The following is a 27410-nucleotide window of genomic DNA, read 5'->3' as shown; positions in this document are numbered from 1 at the left end:
CCAGTAGGAAGGAGTCACTCTTTTAGGCTCTCTGAAACATTCTAGTGCCCAGAAGAAGTACGAATGACCAACACAATAGGAAGAGCAGTGACCACTGCCTCTGAGGGGACCATCCTGCCTGTCTCTCTGTCTTCCTGTTCTTTGCTCGTGCGGTAACAGGAAGAAGGTTCACTTGTCTTCCTCCTCTGACTCCCTTACCTGCGGAAGGCCCCTTAGGGGGTTAGTGCCATCATTGCACCTGACTCGGTGCACTGTAGGCATTACTTGGGGTTTTTTGTAGTGTCCCTTTGGCCCCTAACTGCAAACCCTTTCAGTCCTTTTACTCTACTTCCATTCATATTCCCTTTCTTGATTCTTGCCATCCACCCTATCCTAACAGTTGTTTCATAGTGCGACTGCTAGGTTTTCCTCCTGTTACACCTTTCAAACCTTTCTATTCTCAGTTTCTCTTTCAGCGTTGAATGACCTCATAGGTCCCAGCGCTTGGCCAATGGCCAAAATTCTATATTCGATATCTGTGGAAGGAACCTGCATGAGTTTTATGACATTACTTGCACCAGAGATCTGAGCAGTTTAGTCGTTTCCTCTTGCCCCTCTGCTCCCCCACATTTGATTGACGAGGACACCTGGTTATCATTCTTCTCAAACTGGCTAAATTTTAGATAAATAATTCTTCTTACAACTCAAATTAGCCCTTATCAGAAATAGCTCGCCTCGACTGCTTCCGTAGGTGTGAACGCAGTCGACAGCTTAAGGGACAGTGCTTTTGCTTTATTGCAGGGTCCATTCCTGCTCATTGAGGTGTCTTCGTGATTCTTATGGAACTCCTGGTTTCTTCCTTCTATCTTAATTTCTACCCTCTCCAAACAATTGATTCATAGTTCAACTGAGAGGTTTTCCTCCTGTTACACCTTGAAAACTTTTTACAGTCAATTTCTGTTTCAGCGCTGAATGATCTCATAGGTCCCAGCGCTTGGCCTTTGGTCTAAATTGTGTATTCCATTCCAGTCCACAGTACTTATGATGCAGGTGACCAACATCTTTAGTTTTTTTTTTTTGTAGAATACAAACCTGTAATTTCTTGGGAGTTCATTAATGCTTAGCAAAGAACCAACCTTCCTCCATTAAAATGGGGAGATTAAAAAAGTCAGTGACATGGGACCCCTTGGCTTGGTCAGTAGGTAACACTAGATTTTATAATGCATCTGGTCTTTTGTTTATGCAGTAATCTGTCTTGTTGGTAACATTGGAGTTAAGGTGGAAACTGAACTTGTGAAATGTCTTTGCGCTCTGAAACTAAAGCAGTTTTATAAATTGCAATTTCTAGTAGCGAGTGGGGGTTTATATTTTTAGATTTTTAGTGATATGATATTGCTTCGTTCAGTCACGCCTCAAGTTTATGGACTAGTGTACTTATCAGCTACATTATTATCATTATTTTTTGCTTGGCTATCATTTTAGACGTCAGACGTTATTAAATAAATATCTTGGATGTGAAGTGTAAAGCACAGGTTAGCTTATGTTAAGAACTACATGGCACTGCTGTCAGCTGTAAGATAACTAGAAAATATTCCAGTACAGGCTGTAACACACAGCCTTTGTTACTTAACAGACTCTGCTATCAGAAAGCCAAACCTCCAAAGTGTTAAGTCAAGGTGCTACTGTGTTTTATCGATTATTAAATTGAGGTGCAACTGTATTTTATCACTTAGAACCTGATGTACGATTTTGATTTTTTCCAGATATGGGACCTCAGTGATCCTGGTGGCAAAGGCTATTTGGATAAGGCTGGGTTGTTTGTAGCCTTGAAAATGGTGGCCTTAGTACAAAACGGCAAGGAGCCGAACATTGCTAATGTTAATATACCTACGCCCCCTCCAAATATGGTATGTCTTCCTTTTCCAAAGTTAAAAGGATTTGTTTCTCGATAGCTGACTCTTCCTACAACTGGTCTGATTAAATCACTTGACGATAATAATAAATAATAAAAATACTATACTAATATAGACATTCAAAGAATCTTATCGTGACTGGATATTAATATTATTTTATAGCAACAGGGCTGATTAAATCAATTGATAGTAATAATCAATAATAAAAATAATTTTGGCCTACAGAGAATAAGCACAGCTCTTGCAGATGATAAAGATATTTTGATAGCAAGTTTTTTAAAGCAATTTAACTGTTTAAGAAATTTATGTGGTCTTCGGTGACATGACTGATGCATTTGATATCCTCACCTTTAAATCATGTTTTGACGAAGTAATTGGTCATGATAATCAACTTGGTATTTGGTGACCCTAATGTTGAGTTCTTGATTAATTTAGAATGTAACTGGATATTATAGAGTGAGAAATACAACTGTCTTCTATTATGTTGATGTTTTAATAATTGAAAAAGGAAGATTTAAGAAAAAGTCATGTAAATCAGTTGTATGTTGTCCTTTTTATGAGTGTATTTCATGTACCATAGAAAATCTCTTTTATTTTATCCAGTGTAAGCTGAAAACTGTTTGTAGGAATGCTATTTATATTTGCACTAGGGTGTTCTAGTGAACTTTGTTAATCAGTTCAGTGTGGAGTCTTTTTAACATTGCTGAGATGGAGCTAGAGGTTTGACCTACTGAAATATTGGAGAGTCATTCTCATCGTATCCTAGAATTGGGACTTTCCCTACCCCAAAGGGGACACCATTTAACAGTGTGCCATGCTGTATGCACTGTAGACAAAAGTTTTTTGCAGTGACCTTTTTGCATGGAAGGAACGCTATTAATAACTAAATTGTTTATAATGAGCAAACAATTAGAACCGATTACTTGTATCAGGAATCTTTTTACGAAATTTTATTCCTTAGTCTATTAGCACATTGCAGAAAGGCAAGGCTTGAGCTATCAGAACTGCTTCTGCAGTTCAACAATTTTTGTCGTTGATAGTATTGAGGGAGTGTTAGTGCCATCAGTGCACCTTTTGCTGTGCACTGTAGGCAGTGCTTATAGTTCTTTGGAGGGTATCTTTGGCCCCTGGCTGCAAGCCCTTTCATTCCTTTGACTGTACCTCCATTCATATTCTTTATCTTCCATCGTACGCTCCGCTTTCTAACGATTGTTTCATAGTGCAACTGTGAGGCTTTCCTTATAATTACACCTTTAAAACCTCTCTGTTCCAATTTCCCCTATCAGTGCTGAATGACCTTATTGGTCCCAGCACTTGGCCTTAGGCCTAAATTTTACTTTTTAAATGAACCTTACCTCACCATTATGTAGCTTTTTACTTCTGTGCCAGCAGTGGTAAAAGCTATATAATGGAGAGGCAAGTGTTTAAAAAATAAATCTTTAGTATTTATATATTCCATTCCATTTATCCAGTTCTACATGTGTAGCTAATGTCCAGTTTATTAGGTGAGGTGTATTACTTCATCCAATTTATTATTAAGACTTCATTCATTTTTACTAGACCAAACCATTTTATGATAAGTAACAACTCTTGGCCTTAGGCCTAAATTTTATATTCCATTTCATTTATCCAGTTACGTGTTTAGCAGATGTCCGGTTTATTTGTTGAGGTATAATATTATTTATCCATTTTATTATTAAGACCTCATTCATTTTAGTAAGACTTCTTTCATTTTGACAAGACCAAACCATTTTGTGGTGAAGCAACAACTCAAATCAAAATTCCACAGAGGTTGACTTAATGTCGTTTCTGTCTTGCTTTCAGGGTGAGCCCCCACCACACCCCCCTCCACCCCACCCAGCCCCTCCCCATCCTGCCCCACCACACCCAGCCCCACCCACGAAACCCCCAGTTCCTGCCCACCCTGCGGGTGTTTCTGCGGGCGTGTGGACCATCACGCCGACAGACCGTCAGAGATACGACCAAATATTTAACTCATTGGGACCAGAGGCAAATAAACTTCATGGCAATAAGGTAGGTTGGAACTGAATAAGGTGCATTACCTGTTTATACTCTGGGAATGGATTTAATTTTAGACCAGTTTAGTTATTATTGCTAAGAAATTCACGATCTCGTCAGAAACAGTTTGTGTAATAAAAGTCCACAATTATTTATTGTATTACTATGTAAAAGACCAAAAGCAAAGCCTTTTGACCTGAATGGCGTTCCTGATGAGGAACACAGTTCAGGTGTCCGAAAGTCTTGGTTTTGTCTTTTACATAGTAATACATTTATTACATAATTGTGGATTTTTATTACAATACTATTATTATTATTGTTAATAATTGGAAGACAAACCCCATTCATATGGAACAAGCCTACTGCAGGGCCATTGACTTAAAATTCAAACTTCCAAAGAATATGGCATTCATTTGGATTTGGATGAAGCAACAGAAGGTATGGGAAATACAGAAAGAGAGATCAGTTGTTAGAAAAACAGTTAAAAGAATAAATAAATAAATAAATAAAAATGTCAGTAAGATATTAAAATATAGGGTTTTAATCAGTTTTGATTATACAGTAGTTTTTGTACTGTAGGTGAACTCTGAAAACCAGAATTAAATCCTTTCATGTATCAGGTTTGTACTTGAAGATCTTGTACCTTGTTGTGGTGAAAGTGGTTGTTTTATACAAGGAATCTGCAGATATTAGAACAACAGCTGAAAACACTTGTCAAAGTTCAAAGTGTAAAAAACTTGACATTTGAAAGCATGAGTTTAGCTTTGCTTATTTATGTACAGACATTGTAGGACCTGTCTCTCTATTTGAGCGAGAATTTTGACGAAGAGAACCAAGACAACTTGGGGTGTTTGCTTAATGCAGACATAATCTTATTTGCTTTAGTTTTTCTTTAGTAGTTTCTGTTTAAGAACATATTTGAAACAGCAGAATATTTGTACTGAAATGGTTATTATCCATTTTTAGCGTCATAATCAATGCCACTAAAGGAAAATTGACTATAAGAAAGTAAAACCATGAAGTAATTTGTTATTCAGGCAGCTTAGTAACTAAAGTATTTTGAGGATTTGAAAATGACAGTTAAGCCTTTGTGCATGTGTTGAAAAGGAGTACTTTAAATCTGCTATAGTTCATGGCAGTTGCTGTGTTAGCTGGTCAAGGGTCACTTAAACTGTATTAGATTAACGAGAATAAGTTGGGAAGAATAAATTACAGTACATGTTACCAAAAGCTGTAACATTTCCTTATGATCCATCTTCTTAGTTGTACAGGTGTCCACACAGTAAAGGGGACTTGAAATTTCAAAATCATTTGTGGTACAGTAATGATGATTATATAGTGTTTATTCTTCCAAGATTTATTTTCATTATATCAAGTTAATTTGACTTTAGTGATACATTGTTTTGTCTCCCAACAGGTGAAAGGGGTAATGCTCAATTCGAAGCTTCCCATGGAAATTCTGGGGAAGATCTGGGACTTAGCTGATATGGACAAAGATGGTTCATTAGATCGAGTAGAGTTCTCCATTGTAAGTATTGTTGACTACTGTGGTTCATTTAGCACATTATTTTTTAAGGGATGAGGGTTTTGTAGAATTCTGCATCATTTAGTTTGATGATGATCGTGGAAATTGGTGCGGTAGGTACCGAACAAGGACTTTGTTCGGCATCAAAATGTTGCACAAATAGATTCAACCTTTTTTTTTCAGTAAATTTTAGACTTGCAGTGCTGAAGCAGAAATGATTCTAATGAGTGTATGAAAGATTCTGTACATGTAGAATGTGATATTTAGAAATAAATCACTATACCTGCACAAAAGTTAAGATATCAAGAATTGTCTGTTACATGTGTGATTCACCATTGTTTTGACTTAAGGGGTTGCCACTTATTGTGACTTACGTGTCTTAGGACTGTACTAAAAGTTTCTTGAAACTTCCTTTCTCCCCCAGATGCATTGCTTTATGTCTTGCATTTATTCTTCGTTCTTTCTGGTCTCACTCAGCTTGTTGACTCTACTTTGTTCCATTTTGAACTCTTGTTTAAGAACAAATCTTCCAGGTTAGCTGTATAGTAGCTGGCTGTGTGACTTGGTAGTCTTGTTAAATTACTGTGAACTAATGAAGAGTAGTTTACTCTGCTATAGGGAAACCTTTAGCATGATTTTAATAAATGATAAACAGCCCAGGGGTGCTATAGACCTCCCAGTGTGTGGGCTTAAATCTGTGCATAGCATGATAGGGTACTTTACGTTTGCATTCTTACATTCCGTAATGAGTATAGGTAGTACAGGTGCTATGTATTGTTCATTCCTTATTTGTAAACCTCTTTTTTTTATTCTCTATCCTCCATCTTACTTTTCACCCTCTCCAAACAATTGTTGCAAAGTGCAACTGTGAGGTGTCCCTCCTGTTATGCCTTTAAAATCTTTTTACTCTTAATTTCCCTTCCAGCGCTGATTGACCTCAGGTCCCAGTGCTTGGCTTTTGGACTAAATTTTGTATTCCGTTTTGTTCCGTGTTCAGAAATTTGCAGTGTATATAAAAGGTGACTCTAAATTTTATATCCCATTCCTTTTGATTCCACATTTTAGAAATTTGCAATGGATATTGAAGGTAATTCAAAATTTTATACTCTGTTCCGTTCCACATGTAGAAATTTACAGCGGATGTTAAAGGTGATTCTAAGTTATATATTACATTACATTGCATTCCACAGTCAGAAATTTGCAATGGATACAAAAGATGATTATAAATTTTATATTCCATTCCATTTGATTCCACATTCTAGAAATTTGCAATGGATATTAAAGGTGATTCTTAATTTTATATTCCATTCCGTTCTACATTTAGAATTTTGCAGTGGATATTAACAGTGATTCTGGTTTTACAGGCAATGCATCTAGTTTACAAGGTACTTGAAAACAACCCCATGCCTCCATCTATTCCGCAAGAGATGCTCTCCAGTGCCCAGCGGGCTGGCGTAGCGCAAGGACCCGTCCCAGCGCCCCTCGCTCCGCCAGCACAGATGCCGGCCGTCAATGCTACCAAGCAACAGACTGGAAAGGTACTTTGAGCGCTCATTGAAATAGCTTTCGTATTACTCGTTTTTTCATGCGTCAGTAATATAGTAGTTGATTTTATTACTAGAAATTCTCTTATACAGTTAGCTGTCTGAATATTTAGCAAACTTTATCTAGTAGTCTTAATTTTTTTATATAAATATTTTTTTTTAGTTATCTTGCATGTCATTGTGATTCAAACTTATGGTTGTAATAAGTAGAATTAATTAGATTTTATTTTTGAAATTACATTCTTACGTAATATTGTTGTGGAACCTTTGCTTTTTTGAAAGGATTAACTTTTCATTTTGTAGTTTTTTATAGTAAAGATATTTATTAGCAGTACATTTTAAAGATTTTTTCTTCAAGTACTCTTATGATAGTTTTACGACATGACCGTCTTGCAGGTTTTAACTGACCATAGTTACATTGTTAAAGTACTTTCAAGTTATTAAGATTTTAGACAGTCAAGAATGGTTTGGATAGAAATGTTGAAAACATTTGCAGTTTAAAAATGAAAGTTCTGTATTGTCACTAGTGATGATTTATCTTGATGAGCCTCACTAGTTTTTCAGACTGGAACTAGATTGCCCACGTTGATAAGACTTTAAAACCTATTTTGAACAACTTGCAGCATCAAATAACTTGAAGCTCATGATTTTACATGTGCCCCAGTGTCTGTTGGGAGGTTGAATAACATTTCATTAGGATCAAAATAGCTAATATCTTAACGTTATAATCTCTCATCACCATGTGGCAGTAGGTGCATGATTGGGTGCCCCATTTTTAGGATTTCACAGCTTTTGCTGAATGTTTAAAATTATTCCCAAAAGTAATTTTCCTCTTGTGCAAGTGGTGCTTGCTAACCAGGGTGTATTCAATAAATTCATTTGTGCAAACGAGTTCACATTTTAAAATTTGGATTCGGTTTCAGGGGAACCATCAGATTCAGTTGTTCGTGTAAATGCTAAATATTTCTTATTGTCACAGTTGAATGGCATCGTAATAAGGTGTCATAGTTGAAAGCGAATGGAATGCAGGACTGTATTGCATATATTTAACGAGAAATTTTGTGACTGATTGGTCACAAACGATTGTCCATGATTACCTATCAGTAATCCAGCTCCTTCAGGTTCTTTTGATCACAGCTTTGTTGATAGTTTTCCAGCTGTTATGTAGCATCTATGACATTTAGCTAAGCTCAATGAGATGATTTAAACTCCCTCCCTTTCCCCACTAGTGAAGTAATCATTACTTTATTGCTTTTGAGACTTGTCTTGTTGACAGGCCTAGTATGGATCAAGGTTTTCTTAATTTCTGTTGAGTAGTTTATTGTCATACAAAACTGATTTGAAAAGTTACCAATTTACTGTATGTATTCAAGTAATATGATTGCTGATTTTGTTTTCATCACAAAAACAATCTGTTGATATCATTAGACTACATGAATTCTCAAGATTATGATTATGCAAATATCACTTGATTTTCTTACCTCTAAAAGCTCCCAGGAATTGTAGAATGGTCATTTCTATCATATCCGTAAGCTATAAGGTGACTACTTATTAAATAGAGATTTTAAATAATGACTTTCCTGCCTTGCACCATCACTTATTACTTGTCTATACTTTAAATATGCAAAGAAGGCTCATTTATCCTGCTACAAATGCTAAATTTTTGCTTACTGTAAGAAAACACATTGCTAAGTGACTTGAGATAATTTTTTTTTTATTTGCTGGCTTTGCTTCTTGCTACCAATTCTGTATTTTGGTTCGTTTTATTTTGCAGATCTGAGCCTTTTATTATTCAGTTTACCAAAATATTTCAAGAAAGATGTCATGATTTTGTGAAGAGAATTTAGAAATACACTTGGGTACATCAAATTTTAACTTCAGAGATATCCTTTATTTACATTTATCACAAATTCCTTCTGGAGAATCAAGTGAAAATAGGTTGGCTGTGTATTTCAGAATATTGATTCTTAATACAAATTCCTAGAGTAAAATTCTCAGAAAGAAGGTTAATGCTTTAGAATAAAAAAGAACTCGTGTTGTGGTAGTTACTTGAACTCTCCTGCGTTTAATATATGTTTTGTATGTCATTTCAAGTTTTAGATATTTAAAGGTTTGTTTAGTAACGTAGATTAGGTGTGAAGGCCCATTTTTTGCATGAATACTTTGGTGTTGTATTGCAGTTGATTAGACTGACGGCGTCTCTGGATTTGTAAGTACGACACTGTGTTTACTTTACCAAGTGTAACTGATTTCTAAAGACTTACAATGCTTCCGTACCTTTTTTTTAGGACATCTTTGGTACTGAGGTCGAAGACACGGACTTAACGGCCACTGAAAAAGTTAGTTGTGTGATTTTACTTTTAACAGCACAAGCAAGGGTGAAAGTCGTCTGGTTTCCAAAGCAACTTTCCGATGAGTATTTCCAACGGGTTCAAGCTTTTGTGCAACTCCTTAGGTTGCTCGTGCTTTTGTACATGGCAATGATAGGGTAGGGAAAAGACCTTGCCTTGTCCATTCTACCAGAGTAGGAGAATTGTAAGTATTAGTCAAACCTCTGAAAGGAATGCAACTAAGGATCAAACGTGGAGAAAGTCAGGCCAGGCTGCCTCATATACCTTGGTTTTCAGAGGACATTTTGCAGGACCTTTTTTCATGTAAGTTAGTATTGAGTGAATACCAGTACACTGCTGTGAGAAAGTCTGTCAAAATTTTTCTTTATAATTCAAGCAGCTTTACCGTAGCAACTATACTTTGTTTTGCTCTGGGTAATCAAATTGATTGTAGGAGTTCAAGAAGTGTCTGTACCCTTTGTAGGCTTATCAGCGATTATTGATTTCTTGGCACTGTTTAATAGTTTCATATACCTCAAAGTAAGGCTAGTTCGGGTCAGATTTGCTTCAGGTTAAAGCCGTAATTGTTGGTCAAAATTTGCACTGTATAGTGCTGAATGAAGGGTCTCATTTTTTTTAGGCGGAAATAATATGTTCGTTTTATTTTTGTGCCAAATCTCTGGACACATATTTGGTATCTTTTCTTTCAAATTGTATGGGATTATATTAGTAATTCAGAGTAATCTTTAGTGTTCAGATGAGCCACTAATGTATGTTATATAGTGGAAGCTGAGCACTAATTTTGTTGGTTTTAGAAATGGGTAGAAGTTTGGGATGGTTAGCCAAGAAGCATTTTTTCAGGGGTCTGTAGTCTTTGTATTTTATGTGGATATCAATAGGATTCTTATCAAAATACTTTGTTCACCATATAATTGTTTAGGGATGGGAAAATTTATGTGGCTGAAAGTCGCAGTTTTATCACCCTCTCCTAAGTTTTATTCATCACGATTATAAACATATCAGGCTTATATATTTTGTGGGTAGGAATTTACCATTTATCATTACTAGTTTCTTGTAAAAAAGTGACCTTTTAAATATTCCTGGTCTTCTGTTGACTGTTGTAATCTCTGCGTTTCAGTTTGATTGTTTGCATATACACAAAGGTTTGTTCTGCACTGTGTTAGTTAGAGGACATTTTAAATTCATCAGGACAAAATACTGTAGCCAAGCATTTCTATCGAATTGTCTGTGTTATACCATTAGTAGTTCAGACGGAAAGTGTACATGTACTTTGTTGGAATTAAAAGCGACCTCAGGTAAGTTCAAGTCATATAAAAGTTTGCTGCAAAGTTTGGGTTGTAGAGTAATAAGTTTGTTTCCACTACAGTCAGGATGATAGCTTCTTTATATCAGAAGTATTTGATATATTACTCAAGGATGAATAGCCATGATATTTATAGATGTATTAATTTCATGTTAATGTTAAATAGTTATGCAAAAAAAAATAAGGTAGGTGAAGTTTTGTAGTCAGTTTGGTTCCTTACTTACTTAGAGCCTTTTGTTGTTTATCATTTTTTTGTGAATTAAAAGGACTGACTTTATAATTTAGCTCATAAAATGTTTCAAATATATTATCTATTTAAAAATTAAGTGGTCTAGTCAGACAAGTGGTAATTATAACAAGAAAATTAAGGTAAGTACAATTAGTTTTTAAGTTGATAACCTAAGTTAATCTTTTAGTAACAGTTCTAACTCTGGGGGTTGGTAAACTATCTCTGTAACTAATTATTGGTTTCAATTACAGTTAGGCTATTTTAATAAGGGTTAGTGATAAGTTGCTGACAGCCGTCCAAGGTTAGATATTGGATCTTATCATATTGTAGATGTGTAGGTCATTCTAATGTTTCAGATTAAACAGTATTCAGATACTGTTTGTAATAACATCAGAAATGCTATTTGTATATATGTTTAAAGATTTGGTAATTGCACCAGGAGTTGAAAGGTGAGGCAACAGCACAGTGAAACTGTACTAAATGTGCTTTGGAACGGATTGGCTTGACACCCCAACATAGACCATATTCTTTTGAAATTGCACTTTTGCTTTATTGTGCCTGATTGATTTTTTTCTTTCAAATATATTTATTCTGGGTTTTTCATCATGAACCCTTCAGCTAACGACTCTCTTTTATTTGCTACTTGGTTGATTTAATATTTGCTTCTAATTCATTAATACAGCTTTCTTACTAATTCTGAAGTTTTTAATTTATTTCTCTCAGAAGGTAGTCTTTAATTTTATACGTCATCTAGGTTTGGCTCTCTCTCTGTCATGCTTCCCAACATGATTTGGGTAGATGATTATTTTTAGGCAGATCCCCTTACTATTTTCTTCTTTCTGCAGCCCTCAGGTCCTCCACCAGCGCCGTGGGTGATCAGCGCAGCGGAAAAGGCCAGATACGACGTCATGTTCCACAACGCAGACATTGATAAAGATGGCTATGTCAGTGGTCAGGAGATTAAGGGAGTCTTCCTACAGTCTGGCCTTCCTCAGATGGTTCTAGCACACATATGGTAATTACAGAGTTCTAGTGCATACATGGTAATTGCAGAGTTCTAGCGTGCATATGGTAATTACAGAGTTCTAGCACACATATGGTAATTACAGAGTTTATTACAGACTTCTAGCATACATGTAATTACAGAGTTCTAGCACATACTTGGTAATTACAGAGTTCTAGCACATGGTAATTACAGAATTTATTACAGAGTTCTAGCATACACATGGTAATTACTTGAGAAATAATCGAGTTGTATAATGTTTCATAAAGAGAATTATAGCTTTTGAGGTCATTGGAGGTAATATACTCAACATTTATATTAGATTTTCAAGGCACATTTTGACTTCTTTGGCCTGGAAAAGTTGAGATCTTTGTACTAGTATCAATTAAAGAAATTGAGAGGAACTGTACAAGAAATATGGAAGTTTATCATACTGCAGTTTAAGCAGTAGATGTCTTAAGTGGTGCAGCAATGAAGAAGCACACTAGATTCATATTAGATTATACTTTGTTCTTGTTTTATAGGAATCTCTGTGATGTCATAAGGCCCATTATAAAGTAAATGACTGTTCCTACCTTATGATGGAAGGGTTTTGCTTCAAATTTTTACAACTTATTCTACAACTAATATGAAAAGTCTCTCTTGGGGAAATTTAGAAATTCGACTTCTGAGTTCATTTTTTCTGCAGTTGAAAAAAATCATGACATCACTCTTCAAAAATATGCAGAAAATAAAAAAATTGCCTTCAAAAATGAATTTGCCAAAGATAAAATCAAGATATGTAGTTATACTGCACTCTGTAAAAGTTTCATTGAATTTGATTGTCTTCTTGGATAAATAAACATTTAGTTTTGAGAAAACAGCAAAAGAAAAATATTTTTGGACTTTCAAGAGAATCCTGAGACTATCAGGACACTTGGAGCAAAGTTATCCCTATATCATTATAACCCATTTCCTCCATGACGCTACCACCAGAGAGAATGGGATATTTTAATGGGTGACAATTCTTTTTGAATAAATTTTGTTAACACTTTTACATTTTTTTTTTTTTTACAAATTGCTATTCACAGTGCCATTACAAGCAATGAACAAAATTGTCCTTGAACCAATCTAAAAAAGTTTTTAGCAATATAGCTTCAAGATATGTTTATTTACACATACAACAGTCCAAAACAGTGTATAACTCCTTCCACCTAACCAGACTTGGAGTCGTACAGACATTTTTATAATTTGTTGTTCACAGTGCCATACAGACGATGAACAGAATTGTCAGTAAACCAATCTAAAAATTTTTTTTAGCAATATCGCATCAGGATATGTTTATTTAGACGTAAAACAGTTAAAAACCGTTAATAGCTAAAATTTCGATAATTCCTTGAAATTTGGCAGTTGGCACGCCTCTCAAGCAGTAGTTGTCTTAAGTTAAGGGGTACAAAAATGAACATAGCAAACTAGATTCGTATTAGATTATATTGCTTTTTGTTATTGTCTTACAGGAATCTCTGTGATATAAAGCAGACGGGCAAGTTGACGTCGGAGCAGTTTGCACTAGCGATGTGGTTGATCCAGCAGAAGCTGGCAGGCACCGATCCTCCCGCAGCCCTCACGCCGGAGATGATTCCACCGACAATGCGACCAAAGCCATCTGCGGAGTCTGCGGTAAGTCCTGTTGAAAGGAGAATTTTTTATTAGTAAAGTGGATTATATGAGATATTGGCGCATGTTTGTGAATGTCCCACCAGTAGAAATTAGGGCAAGAACTGTTGTTTTTTTACCAACGGAAACTTCAGATGGTTTCATTTATACCAATTTTTCAATAAATGTTCCAGTGAACAGAGATTAGAAGAGGCCTTTAACACAGACAACGCTGTATTGCCAGTCTGTACACTATGGCTCTTAGACCAAAGTGTTCCTTTGGCAATGCAGTGTCTTGCAAGTGAAATAACTGGTCCAATTTATTGAAATAAAAAGGCAGAACATTATTTATAATTTCTGACAGTCTCATGTACTGGGTAACTGGAAAAAGTGTGTGTGTCTTGTCCTAGAACTTGTCCTATATTTCATTAAAAAGTTAAAAACCCCTGCCCTAGATTGTACATACAGTATGTTGTAAACAGTTAAACAGTTGGAGTTGTATATGTAGATTTTTGTAGTTTTTAAAATCTTTTTGTTAAGTTGAGAATGGGTGAAGAAATTTCACGGAAACCTAATCTTTATACATTTCAACTTGTAAATTTTTAAACATTTGCACAGGGTCATTATTTTATGCTTTCATATTATTTATAAACATTTATTGAGGTTATTTCTGTTAATGGGTAGGCATTTGTGAATACTTCTTTGTTGATATTTATATTTTCCATTCCTTGTGGAGTAAGTGCAGAGGTCTTTTACCTAACTTTCAAGCTTCCTTGGAATAAAATTCCGTTGCATGAAAAGGAGAACACAGAGGAAAATAGAGTATGATTAAATAAGTAATAGGTTTATTCTTTGAGGGATAGAAATATTTAAAAATAATGGAAGGTGCGTGAGTGTATCCCCGATAAATACAGGGTTACACTGAGTAATAGGAAAAATAAGAAATAAGAAAGCGTGCTTGAGTGTATCCCTGTTCAAGGAAATTTAGAAGCTCAAGATTGTAGAATGTCATAGTACATTGGCTTAATTCAGTGGCCATGGCTTAGAACAAAGGTAAGGCAACACAATGTTGCACCAAAAGGTGATCTCATATAGGTGCGCAGTACTTCAACAAAATTATACCCAAACAAAGCTGAAAGGAACAGATATTGAGCAACCATATTTTCTCAGGAAAAAAAGTACTTATAAATGTAAAATGAGGTACACATATATTACACTCTTAAAATACATCTGAGACATGATTTTGCTAAACATGTAGGAATTTCTTTTTTATTTAAGGATAAATTTTTATATATGGTGTGTCACCCAAATATTTTTTGTTTAATCATGTTAATGATACTGGTAATCTATGGGAAACAGGATATCATCTCAAAGTATTCAATTAGATGTGTATTGCAAAAAAACTGGTTGCAATTGAAAACATGTACTGTATTGCAAACTTGAGGGACCTTCTAACGACTGGGCTAGTTAATCCCCCAAAATTTTTGCCCTCATTATTCAGTGAAACTGTTTTCATGGCAATGTTTGATATTGAGATCCAGAACAGTAGTCATATGCTTCTGAATGGCAAAGTGTACCAATTGTAGACATTGCAACTATTTTAGCAAAAATGGTACTTTTCGGCCAGTTACTTTGGGCTGCTTATCACTTGTGCACACCCATTTACGAGATGTCTGGTGGCCAAAAATACTTGGGAAGCTGTGCGTTCTCTGTAAATCAATAATTTGCATATCTTGTAACATAATGTTTTGATAACCAGTAAGGCCTTTGAATGAACTAGGTAATACCGGTATAGAGGTGTTATGTGGTGTGATTGTATTATGTGGCTGGTGGGCCGACATTTAACTTGGAAACTATATGTAGGTTTTGATTCTGATGTTCATTGGTATTGCAGTGTTTTAGAGTAGTTTGGTTAGTAGCTGTTGAACTCGATATCACCATTCCATGTTCTCTGAGAAATTAGTCAAGTGTAGTGAAGGGGTTGGAACCTCCCTATGTCCATCCCACCTTGACATTATAAAAGTTTTTATTCAAAATTCATTCTTGTGTTTTAGCAGTCAGATAAAAAAGTTTACGGGTATAGTGAAACATGGATTGAAATGTCTACTGACTGCCTTTGTATTTGAGTAAAGGGTAACTTAAATGAGGCTCTAATTACTCAGGAGTTTGTTGATTTTATCAGTAGATTTTTAGAGTATTTTTTGCAATACAGTACTTGAAATCATTCAGAAAACTTATAGAAGTGTTTATATCTCTAAATGTTAACTGTAACAGTGAGTGACCAACTTTTTTTACCTCTTTATCACCAGACTCCCAAGGCCTGGTGCAGGTTTTAAAAAGATCTTTTAATCTTTGACTTTGGGAATCAGATTTGAGTGATAATGAATTGCATCGCTGCCTAGGGAGCTCATATGTAGTTTCCCATAGTTGGGAATTCGCCTGGATTAGTTCAGACTCAGAAAAAAAGTTTAGATTTTCTATACTTTTTGTATCATACTTTCTTGGCATTTAACACTATGTACTCTACTGTTGTTTTAATTTTCACTCAAGCCTAAGTCTCTTCCATAGTACACAAAAAATGAAAAATATTTAGAAAACAGGTGGAAGTTTGAGGTTTAATAATGATGCCTGAGCCTGAAGGTAGTGGTTACTTTTGTACTCAAACAAAAGTAAAAATGAAGTGTTTCTAATTTTCTGTTTATATATATGTTAGGGGTAATTTTCTTTTGATGTCAGTGTGCATGATTATGGGAGCATATTTTGAGTGGTTTCATGTCAACTCTTTAAGGTTCTGATGATGTTATCTGTATAAAAATTTTGTGGACTTCAGCTTCCCATTTTGTAATAATTTTTTGTCTGAAATTTTAAATACACTAAAAATACTGGTATTGAATCATAAAGTGTTACTGTAGCCAGTGTTTCAAGATGAAATATAGAATACAGTTAGAATTAAAGAGAAAAAATGCCTGTTTCCTTAATTGGTAAGTGTAATCTTTTGCCAGAGCATTTTTGTGACGTCCTCTGAACCCAAAAACCCAAAAAGGTTGATATTAAAACACTCGAAAGTATACGTAAAGAAAAATGAAATTGTTAGTGGTGCCTGTAAAACATTCCTGAATTTATGTTTTAAAAGTTGTATTCAACACCAGAGTAAATGTAAGATTTCACATGGCTTAGTTTATGTCTCTTTTAAAACCTCTCTTTTTATTTTTTTATTCTCGTGTATTGCATGTGAGCAGTCTAACCAGCATTGTTTTCTTCTCTTGGTATTGGGTTCACAACAGATGGATCTTTTAGGGGATCTTATGGCACAAGTGGTAGAGGTATGGCGTTGTTTCTTTTACTCCGTAGCATTCTTTCCCTGAGCTGCTCTCTTCCTCCTCCTCCCACCCTCAAAATATGCTTGTAGAAGCCTAGGAAGTAAAACTGGCTTGATAAATACTGCAGGTAGAGAATATGTAGTCTTTTTTCACTCATTTGTTTTTTTGTTTCTTAATCTCTTCAGGCACCTCATGATATTGTTTTTGTTTATGGCACCTTTTTATCCAGTGTTCAAATTTGATCTTGGCATCCACTCTTTTAGTGTTCAGTAGTGTATTGTGTGCTTCTCTTGGGAATGGCAGTGCTGTAGAAGTTACGTGAAGAAACTAATAAAACTGCACATATAGTATTTCACTCTGTAGCGGTATTGTCTAGGTATAGTGCTGTAGGCAATTAACAAATGACATCAAGCAAAACGCGTTTGTGGACTAGTTGATGCTAGTGTTTTGGCTTGATTGTAGCTGTAGCCAAGGTATTGCACAATATAAAGGAAAAAATCTGTGATAAGTATGTTACAAAGTATATTTTTATTTCACATAACTGTTTAGAAAGAGGATATTGAAGAGGATATTAATTTTAAGGTCAGTGGAACCTAGGATACCTATTTGTTAAAATTACTGTGATAATAATAATAATAATAATAATAATAAAAGCTGTCATTTCTTACAGCTTAATGCAGATGTGTGCCACTTGATATTAATGAATAATCCCTTGTACCTAAGAGGAAAAATTAAACACACACCCCCACATGCAGTCACTTTTATTTGTAGCAGGTCACCTTGATGAATAATTTTTCTATGAAAGTACAGAGTTTTATGCTAACTATTAGATTGATAGCTAAGAAATTAAACCAACCTCTGTCGAGGATTATTGTTCCAGTCGTATTGATGAAGCATTTCAGCTGTATTTTATATAAAGGGTTAATTGGAGCAGTGATGACCAAAACAATTAGGTTAACTATATGACAAGTACAGGCAGTCCCCAGTTATCAGTGGGCTCGGTTCTTGGCAATCTGGTTTTATGGCGCTTGTGTGGCGACAAAAATCAGCGATTTTTGGTGCCGATATGCTCCGATTTCCGCTTATCGGCACCGGTAATCGGGTATTGGTGCCGATACATACCTAACAGAGGTGCTGATACCTGGTTATTGGCATGGGTAAGTGGCGAAAATTGCTGATTTTTGGTTATCAGCGATTTTTGCTTACCGTCACACTGTCGAAGAGAACCCCCATCGGTACCCAGAGACTGCCTGTACTGGTTTGTTAAGGAAGCTGTACCGTAAGAAATGCAGATTTTGTAGTCGATTGTAAGCACATCCCAGTTCAAATTACATAACAGTACTGCCGGGTTAGGTTGGTTAATACAAATTCTTGATTGGTTGAAGTTGGTGATTTGATCATTGTAGTGTTTCAGTAATTGTGACTTTGTTGAATTTTGATTGCAATAGAATGTACATGTTTACATTTATGAATTTATTTTCCATTTTTTTATGTTGAAATTGTTGGAGCCTATGAAAGATTAAAGGTATAAACATATACAGTATTTATTTATTTCAGATACACATGTATGCATGAATTTGTCCCCAGATTTGGTGGACATATAATTGAAATTTGATAGTATTTTTCTCTAAAATTCTTTTAAAAGTATATTTTTTTAAGGTGCTTATTTGAGGGATCAGTATGCTAATATACATTACAGCTGCTAGTGCATAGTAATTAATTTTTAGGAGCATTGGGTATAAATTAGTGTAAAGTGCCTCTGAGCAATTGATTAGGAATTGTTTTCAGCTACATTCGTGTCTGATGTCCCCCCCTCCAGAATACAAAAAGGTTCTGTTTGAGTAATGAATATACATGAATTTGCTATGTGGTTTCCCAACAAAAATGATTGTGTATTCATCAGTATATTGTAACAATGCAATCCATAAAGACTTTTAAAAATTAAATATATAAGAAATTACAAGCACCAATGATCTGGGAGACGCCGCTTTTTTCAAAACCACGATTTATTGAAGTGGAACTTTAGGTAGAAGAGAAAGGTGGGTGGGGTTGGATGACAAACAGAAGAAAAAATTATTAAATAATTCATGTCAAAAAGGGAATGTACAGTAATTGTGAAAATCATAAATTGGGAGAGAATTTCATATCTTCGAGACAAAAGGGAAGAAGCAATCGCTGATGAATTCAGATGAAGTCAGAGTTTGCAGACTCAGTTTTGTGAAATGCAAACTAGGCCTTGTGGAAGGCATTGAACATGAACAGCATTCCTCTCATGGCAAACTGTGAAACTTTGCCTTGTGTACACAAATTTTTCTTTCTGGTTCAAAATTAACCATGTAGAAGGTATTCAGGTACTAGAGTGAATGTCAGTTGTTTGGCAGGAAAAGATCGAGAATGTCGAACAGCATATACTGTATAGCATAATTTCATTTACAGTTGCAAGATACAGGCAACTAAATTCATTGGGATTTCAGATGTCTTATCCCCTTATACAGTATAGTCCTTTGGGTAAAATACTAGGTAGGACTTGAGTCTTGAAAGAAGATAGGATGGTTTATGTATTTTTCTGTATCTTTTGAAGTTGAAGATTATTAATGAATAAACAAGTTTTCTCACCATAAACCCATCGGTCATATAAAGCCCACATTTAAGGTCTTGGAATGTCCCTGACATGGTTGTCATTTATCTAACAGACAGAAGAGTGATGGCAGTACTACTGGCTTCAGTGGCAGATGTACTTTGCTTGAAATACATAAATGTAGCTCATATTGTTATTCATAATCTTGGTTTCTACCCTACACAGTTGTGATTGATTTAGTTATTGGTCGATAATACTACTCATTAATAGTGTATTTCCTTCACTTAGATGGTTGGATATGTATTCTTGGGGACCAGTATTAGCGTCAAGATCAGTTTCACCTTCTGGGAAAGGACTTGTGGAATGTTCCTTTGTATACATCTCATGTATATAATAAGACATCCAGGTTATGAGTAACTACATCTCACGTATATAATAAGTGTCGTCTTCCAGTAAGTTGGTCAACACACAAACATCACAAGCACCTTATATTACTTTTGCAGTCACTCTTCCTTGACCTCCTGCCATCCCCACTGACTAACTTACATTTACACTACACGAAAAGTGAGCCAATTACCTGCTATGGACTTTTAAGATCCAGATGGTGCAAGTACAATGCTACTAATGTCCTGTCTGTTAGAGAAAAGCCTGCAGTGTTCCAGTACAGGGGTAGTGCTGGCATTACAGGCAGTCCCCACTTACTGGCGGCATCGGTTAACAGCATTCCAGTTTACGACACTGGGCCAACAATGTCATTAACCAGATTTTCGGTGCTGGTAAGCGATTTTCGGTGTCAGTAAGCGGTTTATCAGCACCGATAACCGGCAGCACCTTTAAGCAGTTTATCGGGCTTATGGCATTGTAAACACCATTTATTACCATAATTATTGTGATGTTCCAGGTAACAACAGTTTTCGCTTATCAGTACTCGGCCTGGACCGGAACCCCCGCTGTTAACTGTACCTCTGTCCATATTCTCTTTCTTCTATCTTGCTTTCCACCCTCTCCTAACATTTTTGACTCTCGGTTCCTGTTTCAGTGCTAAATGACCTCATAGGTCCCAGTGCTTGGCCTTTGGCCTAAATTCTATATTCTTTTCTAAAACCTGCAGTGCTTGGGACATTCGTAAGACCGCAAGTGTGGGCTGTATATGACTGATGGGTTTGTGTGAAAAATCAGCCTTGTTTAATAAAGAATTTTTCATTATAACTGCATCAAAATACTATTCTCTTCAGTAATTGTAGATTTATATACTATATTTGACATTATAATCTTTTTCCACTTTTGGTTGCATATTATTGATTAGGGTCTGAAGTTCCATTTTTAATAGTACTGTATCTTCCATTTTTTTGTATGCGATTTGAGACATTTTTTTTCTTATGAATTGTTCGTGAAATGTACTGCCTTGCACTCTGTAGTTGCTTTGAGGGTACATTATATTACATTTTTTGATGCATTAACTTTCATTATTTTCCTCAGTAATATTGAATGAGATAACTGCTGACATAGCAGCAGTAACTGATAGTACTGTACCAGATATTGTATATTTAAGCAATTTTTTGTCAAGTAAGGTTAATGTAATTTGTGTCGATGACAGGTACTAGTTAGACTTATTGAGAAAGACTTTGATTTACCTTCCATGCAGGTGGTTCCAGCTAAACCTCAGTACAGTAACCCTGAGCTGCAGTTAGTGGCCGATGAAATAGAAACTCTCAATACGGACAAGCTGAAGCTCGAAGCTGAAATTCAGCAGAAAGAAGCCAGCATTAGGGTGAAGAACAACGAACTGCAAAACTTGCAGGTGAGTTTCAACCTGAACAAGTCTCCCGTAGGAGGGTAGCGCTGTCAGTGCACCTCACGTGGTGCATGGTAGGCATTACTTGAGGTTCTTTGCGGCTTACCTTCTGCCCCTAGCTGCAACCCCTTTCATTCCTTTCACTGTACTTCCTTTGACATTATCTTTCTTCCATCTTACTTTCCTGAACCTTCTCCTAACAACAGTTTTGTAGTTTTAACTGCCAACTGTTTTTGTAGTTTAACTGCGAGGTTTTTCTCCTGTTATACCTTTCAAACCTTTTTACTGTCAGTCTTTGGCCAAATTTTGATATTCCATTTCACTCTGAATAAGTGCTTTATGCTTTTACAATTTGTAATGTTTTAAGAGTAGTTTCTTTTCCCACATTTCAGACTGAACTTGATACTCTGTCACAAGACAGCCCATTCTGATCATGTTTTAAGAGAGGTTTTTTTTGCATGTTTCAGACTGAACTTGATACTTTAACGTCCACCCTGAGACAACTGGAACACCAGAAAGGGGCAGCCCAACAGCGGTTAGACGACCTCGGTAATCAGGTAATGCGGTAGAAGAACTTTTTCCGTCTTTACAGCCTGGAGTCTTTAAAAGTTATGAAGCCTTGCCATAATTATTTTCATTTAGTGTAATAGTTTTAGAGCACCAGAAGTGTACATACATTTATCACGATATGAAGTTGATATAGTTTAATTCATTTTTTGAAATGAGTTTTTCTTTTTTTTTTTTTTGCCCATTTTCACCTTGTTGCTACTTAGCACCCTGATTTTTAGTCAATATTTTCTGAGTTCCTTATGTATTTTATTTTCATATAAAAATAATAGAGGTATAGGTAGTCAGCTTTTAGTTTGGGATTATAATGCAGAAGTAACTAATCAAATGAATCATGTTTCCCATTTTCATGTTTATTTCACTGAAGTGTGCATAGATTTTATACATTTTGAGTCAGGCAGTAAGAAAATGGTTGCTTATTAAGATGATAAAAGTATTTACTAATATTCTAAAAGAAGTTTAGTCATTATTAACTATTGCGTAACATAAAACTTGAAACTTCATGGTTTCTTTATTGTTTCAATTCTTGGAAAAGAACTGGTTATCTTATAACTTCATGGAAAGAAGTACAGTATCTATGTATGGAAAGTCTAATCCCTAATGCTTCAGATTCATAAAATAAACTAACAACTTGACATTTTGGAGCCATACCAGAATATTCAACATTGATGATATGCTGGGAATTAAGTAAAAATATTGTTTACGAAGATTCACCATAAAATGCCCTTGGTTTTATGATTATCATTATGTCTTCCACATTTTTCTCAAACTTTCATTATTAGTGAAGCATTTATGTATTATATGACTATTATTGTTTGAATTATATGCATGGTTCATTTTACATAGTGCACATTTGACCTGTGATGTCCTTGTACAAGGTTCATGCCTTCCCAAGTGTATCAGAACAGCCTAAAGTAGGTCTGTGCAAGCACTGGACATAGTCCAATTAGGCAAGGTGGTTGATGGCGTTATACAGAAAGTATTATATTATACGTATGATCTTATCTTCTCTCACATGGCTGATAAGATGTTTGGTAAAGTAGGGGTATGTGTCTAATGCTAATTTAACCGTCACAGAGCTGAGTAGGTGCATTTCTGGTAGGTGCTGTTTTGACCAGGCACCTGAAAAATGAGGAAATTCTACGGAATTAACAGTGTATTTAAAGTTTTATTTTGCCCCAAACTTAGCGTGAAGATATGTGGGAGTCCTTTGAAACAGAAAATGGTCAACGTTCAAGATTGTAAGAAATACAAAAAGTAATTCTTGTAGATGCAGTGCCATGTGTAGAGCTTGTTAACCGTAATAACCCCATCAACCAACTATTGTAATGCTATTGTATGCACTTTTCAGTTGATTCTGTTGAATATGTAATGTCCCCTTTCAGTACTGGAAAACCCAAGCACCAATAGTTATTTTTGTTTTATTTATTTTGAATATTACATTCTTTCTGCAACCTCAATTGCTAGTTGAAGTGCTTGCTGGATATACCTTACTTTTGTTGTGTTAATATTACAGAAAAAAAAACTTGAAGAAGAACGCAGTGACCTCGATTCGATGATTGAGGCGGAACAGGAGGAGGTAATGACACTCAGGAGAGTTACCTGCTTGACAGTTTTTTTGCATGTAGTTTGACTTGCAAATGAGCCATATTGAAAACATTTTCTTCTTGTGTGTCAGTAGGACAGGGATGGTAAATGCAGAAATAGGTGCACCAATTCTTGTGGAGTACTCAATGGAAATTTCTGTAGTAGAGGACGTTGCTACATCTTCCCTCTTCCTTATCTCGAATGGTGTTCCTCATGGGTGTGTTCTGTCCTCTACACTGTTTCCGTTTCATTTGACCACCTTCAAGTGTTCTCTTGCTGTACCTTTTTGTGTGCAGGTGATTCTGCTCTTCAGACATCATCCCCTTTTCCATCTTGAATGGTATCTGAATGGGATAGAAGCAAGTTGGTCTTTTAATGTTGATGAGGCCAGTCCCATCCAATCTCGTTTGGTCTGTTACCAGCTTGGTTCTAGTAATTGATAGTGTATCTTGGAAGTATAACATTATGGGTGTAGCCGAGTGTGTTTCTAAGAAAGCTAAGTGTTTCAAATTTATTTAGGTGCCATATTTTCATCCTCTCAACGTAGTATTTAGCCTTATACAGAGAGTACATTATTGTACACGTTTGGGGAGGCTTTTCAAACCAACATTCTTGATAAACTTTAATCAAAGGCTTCCATTTAAGACATGACCCAGTTCTTATGTCTTATGTGATTCACTCTGTTTATGATGTAAGATTTCCGCTCTCGTGCTCTTAGCTTAGCCCTCGGGGGATTTCCAATTTTTTGCCGCTGACATTCATGTCTTTGTTGTCCTCACCAGTCTCCCAAGCCCCATAGACACTGTAGGACCAACGTCCTTGATTGATTCTCCGTGCCATTTATTCCTCAGATGTCAGTTTTACGACTTCATCTGCGTTCCAGAACATCTTACTACTCGCCTTTCTTAAGAAGCAAATTGGGTTTGTGTTTGAGGAGTCTGTTAACCTTCACTCTCTGGTTAGGGCTGTTTTAATTTTTTGCCAGACCTGGCCATCTGTTTCTCAACCATAAAATGGAAGCACATGTCAATACTTGAGTGAAATCAGTAAATTGGGACATGTAGATCATTGAGTCAAGTAGTACCTAAATCAGACTATCAAGTATAGTATTTTATTGGTTTTTGATGAGGTTAAAGGATTTGTCCACAGCATTTCTGTTTTTTTCTCTTTACTCTTTTATTTTCAGCTTCTTTGCTGAAAATTTGTTGTTTTACACAAAAAGAAATATTTTCCGTATGGCTAATTCTGATGCATGCTTGCACTTTCTTGGTGTAGGATTATTATATAATATATATATATTTTTTTTAATGAAATATAAGTAAGGTGGATGACTTTGGTGAGTTGTACAGAATTGTTAATAGTGTATATAATTTAGTATAATAACTTTTTTATGTTGATCATGGATGGTGGATTGATTAATTGCATACTTATGAAGAGGTACCAGTTTGATGATCAACATAATGTTACTGATTTCCTGCCCCTTTTCCCTAATTCTTATCAGGATATATTTGTTTCAGAATGTTCTTGTAAATACTCCATTCATATTTTAAATTTTATAATAAGCATCCTTGTATGGGTTATACCTTCCCCCCCCTTGCCCTGGTAACTTCTTTCTGAAATAGTTTTGCTATGGTGATAATTACCCTTACTCCTCCTCTCATCCTTTTGCGTTTGTATAGTTTACGTTTACATTTGTCCGACGGTATTGCAATAAAAGTGGTGAAGAACATTTGGAGGAGGTTGAGTTGTAACACATGATGTAACTTTGAGAGATCTGTTAAAGTGGTGTATGTAGTTAAAAGTTTGATTTAAATGTTATATCGAGGTAGATAATAATTTAGTTTGCCTTGGCTGTTTTTTAATTTTTTTCAAGTACTAATATGTCTTTGGTTTTGCCCTCTCAAGAGACTTGACAGTCATATTTTTTTGAATCGTTAGCTTATGAGCAGTTTTCAATGACCATTTAATATTGCACACAGGGCACAAGAGGTTTGTTCCAAAGTTGAAAAGATTAGTTGTGTATATGGTCGACATCTCTCTCTCTCTCTCTCTCTCTCTCTCTCTCTCTCTCTCTCTCTCTCTCTCTCTCTCTCTCTCTCTCTCTCTCTCTCTCTCTCTCTCTCTCTCTCTCTCTCTCTCTCTCTCTCTCTCTCTCTCTCTCTCTCTCTCTCTCTCTCTCTCTCTCTCTCTCTCTCTCTCTCTCTCTCTCTCTCTCTCGAGAGAGAGAAAGAAGAATTTAACCTCAGTGACTTCAGTACAAATGCTATTAAAACTGATGTAGCCCCCTAGTGTCTATTTCAAAAGTCAGATCAAGCACTATTGCTCTGATAATGGTAAATGAAAACATGTACAATCCATCGCTTCAGGTCCTCTGCTTCTACTTATTTAATTTGGTTATATTTTGGTGCTAAGATTGTGTTCAGTGTTAACACAGGAATTCACAGCTTTTTACAGTCAGTCAGTCTACTCTGGGATTATTGGTATAAGGCTGTTTCCTAAAGGTTGTATGTATTGGGGTGGATGAGTCTTTCTACGTAGTACTATTATATTAATAGTTATTTATAGTTTTTGTATATAGAAATTTATTTACTTATATATTTGTTGTATATTATATAATTTGTGTACCTGAAACAAATACAGCAGTACAAACCAGCACTTTTTTTTATTGGAGAAGTACTCCTATGTAAAAGGCTTTGGTTTTTATACTTAGGAAAATTACAAATTTCTTTGAAAATTTTGTATTTTTTCCCTTGAATACAGACCTTTGCCTTTCATGTAGGAGTATATGAAAGCACAGGTTTGTATGTTAGGAAAAGTACAAATTACTTTAGAATTTGGTATTTTTAGATTATTTTTTAGGGTATTATGCAGAGTAGGGAGACAGGGATATTCGATGTTGTTTTGGGGGACGTCTAGGAGGTGAAGCCCCCCCCCAGCCGGGTAATGGCACGGCACCCTTAGTTAGGTTAAGAAGGTAAGGTTTAGGTTAGGATGTGGCTTTCTAGGAAAACTTAGGATTTCTCACACGTACCCGTCTCCCTACTCTGCATCCGCCTTATATTTTATATCTTGTGCATTCTTTATTCAACCTTTATCCTGTTTTAGGTTTAAAATCAGGCAATGTGGTCGATAAGGAAGGAATTGTAAATATCAGTATAAATCACCCCTCCCCTCACCAGGAACTGTAGTCCATTACTAGTAGTTTATGTATAAAGCCAATTAAGATGTAGTGAAGACATGCGGTGACTGAAGTTGAGCACTCCTAAAAGTTCAACAAATCCGTGGTGTGTTCCCCGTAGGGGGCTAGTGCCGTCAGTGCGCCTCACGCGGTGCACTCTAGGCATTACTGAAGGTTCTTTGCAGTGTTCCTTCAGCCCCTAGCTACAACCTCTTTCATTTTTTTTTTTACTGTACCTCTGTTCATATTCCTCTTTCTTCCATTTGGCTTTCCACCCTCTCCAATAATTGTTTCCTAGTGCAACTGCGAGATTTTCCTCCTGTTACACCTTTCATACCTCCTTGTTGTCAATTTCCCTTTCAGCGCTGAATGATCTCGCTGGTCCCAGCACTTGCCCTTCTGGCTTAAATTGTATATTCTATCTATCTACATCTGTGGTGTGTTGTTGAATAGGGATCACATTGAACTGAAAATGACGAGCATTTGGAAAAGTAGATGATTGTGAAGTTTCTCTCATCACATTTTATTAATTGCCTACACAGTCATGAAACCGAGGCTTGAACTGAGGCATTAATCTGTTCATTTTCACATCCACAGGTGGCCAAGTTGCGTGGTCAAGTGGAGGAACAGGAAACAAGCTTAAAGGCTCAGGAAGATGAAGTCATGTCCAAGAGGAAAGAGCTCACTGACTTGAAAAATCAGGAGAGTGAATTAGAAGAATCTGTCTCATCCATGAAAAAGAGGATTGATCAGCTGGGCTTAACTCAACAGGAAACGCAGCTCCACATATCACAGGTAGCGGAAGATGAGGGGTTGGGGTTTTGTATCTGCTGCTGCACAGTGTTCTTTTTACATTGTATGGTTACTATGAGCTGTCCTGTAAA

At 35.9% G+C, this 27410-nt stretch overlaps 1 protein-coding gene and 1 long non-coding RNA gene across 10 annotated transcripts in view; one reads left to right on the top strand and one right to left on the bottom strand.

Moving 5' to 3' along the window:
- The window catches only part of Eps-15 (Epidermal growth factor receptor pathway substrate clone 15), a 51125-nt gene that overhangs the window by 5607 nt on the left and 18108 nt on the right, over positions 1-27410 (top strand). For 3 of the 9 annotated variants that reach the window (XM_067123393.1, XM_067123394.1, XM_067123399.1), the window contains exons 3-13: positions 1743-1886; positions 3717-3926; positions 5329-5439; positions 6801-6974; positions 9269-9319; positions 11709-11878; positions 13363-13525; positions 21045-21200; positions 21662-21751; positions 23278-23340; positions 27124-27321. In XM_067123393.1, coding sequence (XP_066979494.1) covers positions 1743-1886; positions 3717-3926; positions 5329-5439; positions 6801-6974; positions 9269-9319; positions 11709-11878; positions 13363-13525; positions 21045-21200; positions 21662-21751; positions 23278-23340; positions 27124-27321 — 1530 coding nt within the window. The remainder of the gene's footprint in view (positions 1-1742; positions 1887-3716; positions 3927-5328; positions 5440-6800; positions 6975-9268; positions 9320-11708; positions 11879-13362; positions 13526-21044; positions 21201-21661; positions 21752-23277; positions 23341-27123; positions 27322-27410) is intronic. The other 6 variants (XM_067123395.1, XM_067123396.1, XM_067123397.1 and 3 more) reach the window with 3 other exon arrangements.
- LOC136849888 (uncharacterized) overlaps positions 11961-27410 on the bottom strand; it is a 130903-nt gene continuing 115453 nt past the window's right edge. Inside the window, exon 3 of the long non-coding RNA XR_010856457.1 lies at positions 11961-13532. This is a non-coding gene — a long non-coding RNA (uncharacterized lncRNA). The remainder of the gene's footprint in view (positions 13533-27410) is intronic.

This window comes from Macrobrachium rosenbergii, chromosome 21, assembly GCF_040412425.1.
Source record: "Macrobrachium rosenbergii isolate ZJJX-2024 chromosome 21, ASM4041242v1, whole genome shotgun sequence".
Classification (NCBI taxonomy): domain Eukaryota; kingdom Metazoa; phylum Arthropoda; class Malacostraca; order Decapoda; family Palaemonidae; genus Macrobrachium; species Macrobrachium rosenbergii.
This window is presented reverse-complemented; position numbering and strand designations above follow the sequence as displayed.